At 43.0% G+C, this 5,882-nt stretch overlaps 1 protein-coding gene across 1 annotated transcript in view; it reads left to right on the top strand.

Annotated features, from left to right (window-relative positions):
• LOC116086275 (olfactory receptor 1361) overlaps positions 1 to 5,795 on the top strand; it is an 18,445-nt gene extending 12,650 nt beyond the window's left edge. Inside the window, exons 2-3 of the mRNA XM_031364610.1 lie at positions 4,572 to 4,615; positions 4,840 to 5,795. Coding sequence (XP_031220470.1) covers positions 4,600 to 4,615; positions 4,840 to 5,795 — 972 coding nt within the window. The 5' untranslated portion in view covers positions 4,572 to 4,599. The remainder of the gene's footprint in view (positions 1 to 4,571; positions 4,616 to 4,839) is intronic.
• Positions 5,796 to 5,882: the final 87 nt, after the last annotated feature.

Consider the following 5,882-nt stretch of genomic DNA (forward strand, 5'->3'; position numbering starts at 1 on the left):
ATGTCTCTCCAGCTTCACTGCTCCCCACAACTTGGAGATATTTTTGTTAAAGATGGCTTCTGCTCTTTTCAGAGGCCATATCTGTTGCTTGTTATTCTGCTGTAAATGTCATCCACAATAAGTATGTAAAGGCCTGTTTCTTTGCAATCTTTCATTTTGTTGTTGAAAACTGGATATTTTGGAAAAATATCACTGCATACTGAGGTTCTGGCTCCTACTGCTGTGTTTGTTCTTGCTATTGCTTGTTTGCTTATTGTTGGCTGGGTGAATTTATGCAGTCTATTCCTCTAACACTCTGAATCCTGTGATGATGTATCTCATGAAAAACAGCTTTCAGTCAGCCTGTCATCACCCTGGCATGGCTCTGAAGTTAGTAAAACTCTCTTCCACTTTGTTGACCACATGAGCTGACAAACTCTAGTATTACTTTACAGCAGACTGACCGACTCTATTGGTAGAAGTAAAGTCCACTAAAGCATCCGATCTAGAGGGGTGGCTCAGAGGTAAGAGCAGCGATTGCTTTTTCAGAGGACCAGGGTTTGACTCCCAGCAACTACACTGCAACTCACAACCATCACTAACACCATTTCCAGCAGAAATGTCATCCTCTTCTGGTCTCCATGGGCACTAGGTATGCATGTGTTGCATATATATGCATGCAAGCCAAACACTCACAAAGGTGTGTCTATGACCTTTTCATGAGCCCAAGGCCGGCAGAGCAACAAGCCAAGGAAGATTTCAAAAAGGCAGTGCCAGAGAGTTCAACATGACTCAGTAGTAGGTGTTGGTACAACCTTTGAGAGTCTGATACCAAGAAGTTTATTTTAGGCATGTTTAAGAAAGGAAATTTAAAAAAGTTTCAGGGTATAACTAACATTCCCATGTGCACAACAAATCTTAAGGCATGACTACATGGAAACTAATCAAGTACAAGTGACATCTTCCATAAAGATAGGATCCATAGATGAACTGAGGAAGCAAGCTAAAGATAAACAAGCTCATGATGAGGGCCTGGGAGAGGCCAACGCTATAGATGCAGACAAATTTAAGATAAGCATTTGGGTGACAAATGTGGCCTGGCCAAACAGAGAGCCAAAGACTATTAATATATCCTCTCTCAGCCTTCTCAGAGGAAAACAGCTTATACATTTTTCCTATTGCACTGACAACCCTGTGTGCTTAACATTTATGGCTCTGTAAGACTTGTGTCTTAGGACAAAACCAGCACAAAGAAGAGACATTAAAAGCTGGAGAGATGGCTTAGTGGTTTAGAGTGCGTGTTTCTGCCGGGTGGTAGTGGCGCACGACTTTAATCCCAGCACTTGGAGGCAGAGACAGGCGGATTTCTGAGTTCAAGGCCAGCCTGGTCTACACAGTGAGTTCTAGGACAGCCAAGGCTACACAGAGAAACCCTGTCTCAAAAAAACCAAAATAAATAAATAAATAAATAGAGTGCTTGTTGCTTCTGCAGAGGGATCAGGTCTGATTCCCATCACTCATATAGTGTTTCTCAACCATCTCTAACAACAGTTTTGGTATCTGAAGTCTGACACTACCTACTAATTTTCCTGGACAAGCATATGATGCACTTGCATGTATATGTAGGCAAATCACATGCAAATATGACTTTTTAAAAGGAAAGAAAAAAATGATAATGGCTATGTAGTCTGGGTTACAGAACCATGTTTCTCAATAAAACAAAAGAAAAAAATAAAAAGAAACAATCAAAAGCAATTACATCTAATAATAACATAGAAAGCTAGCTGTGCAGTGATGGTGCCTTTAATTCCAACACTCCGGGGACAGAAACAGGTGGATCTCTGAGTTCTATGCCAGCCTGGTCTACAGATTGAGTATCAGGAAATCCAAGGTTGTTACAGTCAAATTCTGTCTCAAACACCACACCCAGAAAAACAAGCAAACAAATAAAATAGCATAAGAAAACAAAATTTAAGGGCATAGATGAAATGATATTAGTTGTTCATTAATTCTTGCATCTATGCGCTTATACATCTTTGATGTCTGCTCTTAATATATGTTTAAAATTTTCTACAGTAAGTTCTTAGTTTAAAGTCAGAACTGTTGCTGGCCATGGGGGTGAATGCCTTTAATCCCAGCACCTGGAAAACAGAAGCAAGTGGTTCCTGTGTATTCAAAGCCAGCCTGGGCTTCACAGTGAGATCTATCTTTAAAAAAACCAATAAAAATCATTACTTTTGCAAGCATGGAAGGTGGTTCAGTAGGTAAAATGCTTCCTGTATAAGCTTAAAGACCACAGTTCAGATTCCAGCACCCACATATATACCAAGCAAGTATGACAGCCAGCCTGTAATCTCAGTGCAGTAGGCAGGGAAGAGATCTTGACTGAAAGTGGCTAGGTAAACTAGCTGAGTCAGCAAGTGTTCAGTGAGAAAGCCTGCCTTCATACAGAATGTGGGAAGAGATCAAAGAGGATACCAGGCACCCATTTCTGACTTCTACATATGTGTACAAATTCATGTACCCCCCACCTGTGTACACACACAGGAGTACACATACATAAATGCATGCACGTTGCAAGAACACATATGTGCTCACATACACACAAACACAAACATACTTATGTAGTTTTATTCATTGACTAATAAACTTTAAAGAAGAATATAAAAACTTCTGAGAAAAAAAGCAAAAGATGGCCTCATTGCCTGCTTGAGAATGATGTTAAGAGACTGACTAAAGTGGTACAATGCTTGTTTGTAATGTCTAAATATCCTCAGGGAGACTGAGGAAGGATGATCCAGAGTCAATGTCATCCTGGGCTACACACATACACACACACATACACACATATGTATACATACACACATACGTACACACACACACATGTACATGTACATGCACACGCACACGCATGGGCACACACACATGTACACATACATGCACACGCACAGCATGGGTATACACATGTATACATACATGCACACGCACACACACACACGCACACACACACACACACACACACACACACAGACTCCCTGGGAGAGGTTTCCACAGAGTCTGAACACACACCAACAATGGCCTCAGAAACTATTCTCTGTAAAGATGCTATACAATCTTATTGAACTTTTAATTTTTTAAGACATTTCATCTGTATGAGTGTGTTTTTATAAGACAGGGTCTGGAATGGTAGATAAGGCTAGCCTTGAACATGACAGCAACCGTCTTACCTCAGACTTCAGTTTGCTGGATGAGAAGTGTAAGCCAGCACAAGCTATCATATTTAACAACTCTTTCCCAGGGTGAGCTGAGAAAGACATGGCTTTTACTGTTTGACACTGACTGGGAATGAAGGCCTCATCTATTTGGTTGTTAGAAGTACCCTGAATCTTGAACTCAGCAGCCAGTAGGACTATGCCCAGTTACTTTCAGGCATATAGGCAAATGTGCCACAAGCCCTGTGTGGTCAGTGATCACATGTGAGGAGGAGAAGACTTCCCTAGGAGAGTGCCATGACGTCGTTTTCCCCTCCTCTGTCTGTTTGCATTTTTTGTTGTCATCACTCAGAAATTTGCTTGTTCACTCTGTCAATCAAGTTGGAAAAGGTTGTAAGCTTCTGGATGTACATGGACAGGACAAGTCCCACTCAGGATGTCCCCATGCTAGGTTTCTAAGTCCTGTCATGAATCTTCTATGGGGAATGGATGGGGAATATAAACAAAGCTGTTGGGGCTGCACTCAAGAGTCTATTTTCAGACGTGCACACATCACTGTGGTTCCCAAGGATGTGGGTTCTCTGAGCAAGGGTCACCTTCAGCCCTGGAGGCTACAAGTCTCCCATCTAGCTTTTCTCTCATTGAAATCTACACTGGATATTTTACACGATCAAACATGACCCTGTAAGCCAGTTACTCCCAAGGCTGCCTATAGGCAAATGTGCCACAAGCCCTGTGTTGTAAGTGATCACATGTAAGGAGGAGAGGACTTCCCTAGGAGAGTGCCATGACTTCATTTCCTGTGCTAAGAGGAAGAAGAGTGGGGACTGGTCCTTCAACCCTACAGGCTGAGGTCACCCTCAGGGAATTCTCTCTGGGACTTGTCTCCACGCCGATTGCTTCATCCCCAAGTTCTGACTGTAAGTTTAGATTATATGTTCGACTGCTGTTGGTCAAGAGGGACCAAGTAGTGTAAGCCAACTTACACATCTACTTATTGCTGATATTAATGAGATACTCAGGGAGTCTATCCCCAGTGGAACTTAATGCTGCAGTAAATATCTGTCTAAATCTCCCAGAACTCCTCCAACACAGAAGGGTGAGACTGTGATCATCCACTCCTCACCTTCTCAGAACCTTCCTATATTTCCAAGACTTTCCAATCCTTAGAATAAGAAGTGCTATTGCCCAGACACTCAAAGGTAAAAGCAATAGAATTGTCTTGTCCAGATATTTTCAGAGTAGTAAATATGCCAATGTTCCTTCTTCAACATGTGTTGCTTACACTCTCCTATAGTGGGGGCAGAAGCAGGAGTTATAGGTCCACCACTTGCAGCATGAGATTAATAGAATAACTGGTGGCCTCTCTTTTCCTTTAAGCGTCTAAGGAGTGGGAGGAAGACTGGAAATGTTACAAGATACAGGTAAGAATGGTGCGTGTGCAGAAATGCTTTTATGCTATATTCAATAAAACGAAATGGGTGTCTCTGGGGAAACACCACAACCTAAAAGTGGGATTTGTAAATTGAATATGTGGAAAATAGGAGTTGATAATAATTCAGAAACTCCAATGCAGGATTAATGTGAACCTGATTGTAGCATTCACACCTGAAGATGGCTTTCTGACTTCTAGTTCTCCTTTCTGTAGCTGGGCTCAGACACATGAGTAACACCAATCAGTCGAGTGTCTCTGAGTTCCTCCTCCTCGGACTCTCCAGGCAGCCCCAGCAGCAGCAGCTTCTCTTCCTGCTCTTCCTCATCATGTACCTGGCCACTGTGCTGGGAAACCTGCTCATCATCCTGGCCATCAGCACAGACTCCTGCCTGCACACCCCCATGTACTTCTTCCTCAGCAACCTGTCCTTTGTGGATGTCTGCTTCTCCTCCACCATTGTCCCCAAGGTACTGGCCATATACACACTTGGGAGTCAGGCCATTTCCTTCTCTGGGTGTCTAACACAGCTTTATTTTCTCTGTGTGTTTGCTGACATGGACAATTTCGTGCTGGCTGTAATGGCCTATGACCGATTTGTGGCCATATGCCACCCTTTAGACTACAAAACAAAAATGACCCATCAGCTTTGTACCCTTCTTATTGTGGGGTCATGGATGGTAGCCAATCTAAATTGTCTGTTGCACACACTGCTTCTGGCTCGACTCACCTTCTGTGGGGACAACATCATCCCCCACTTCTTCTGTGATGCGACTCCTCTCCTGAAACTCTCCTGTTCAGACACACATCTCAATGAATTGGTGATTCATACCGAGGGAGCTGTGATCATGGTCATCCCATTTGCCTGCATCCTGATCTCCTATATTTACATCACCTATGCTGTCCTGAGAGTCTCATCCCCTAGGGGAGGATGGAAAGCCTTCTCTACCTGTGGCTCCCACCTGGCTGTGGTCTGCCTCTTTTATGGCACCATCATCGCTGAGTACTTTAACCCCTCATCCTCTCACTCAGCTGGGAGGGACGTGGCAGGTGCTGTGATGTACACAATGGTGACCCCCATGCTGAACCCTTTCATCTACAGCCTGAGGAACAGGGACATGAAAGGGGCTTTAAGGAAAGTGCTTACCATGAGATTTCCATCTAAACAGTAATGTCGGAATTGTCAAACATCACAGAGGGGACTAATGTCTAAGAATTATTCATGTTTCATCAAATAGCTGAAACTTAGACCTTTTATT

Source organism: Mastomys coucha, unplaced genomic scaffold, assembly GCF_008632895.1.
Source record: "Mastomys coucha isolate ucsf_1 unplaced genomic scaffold, UCSF_Mcou_1 pScaffold12, whole genome shotgun sequence".
NCBI classification, from domain to species: domain Eukaryota; kingdom Metazoa; phylum Chordata; class Mammalia; order Rodentia; family Muridae; genus Mastomys; species Mastomys coucha.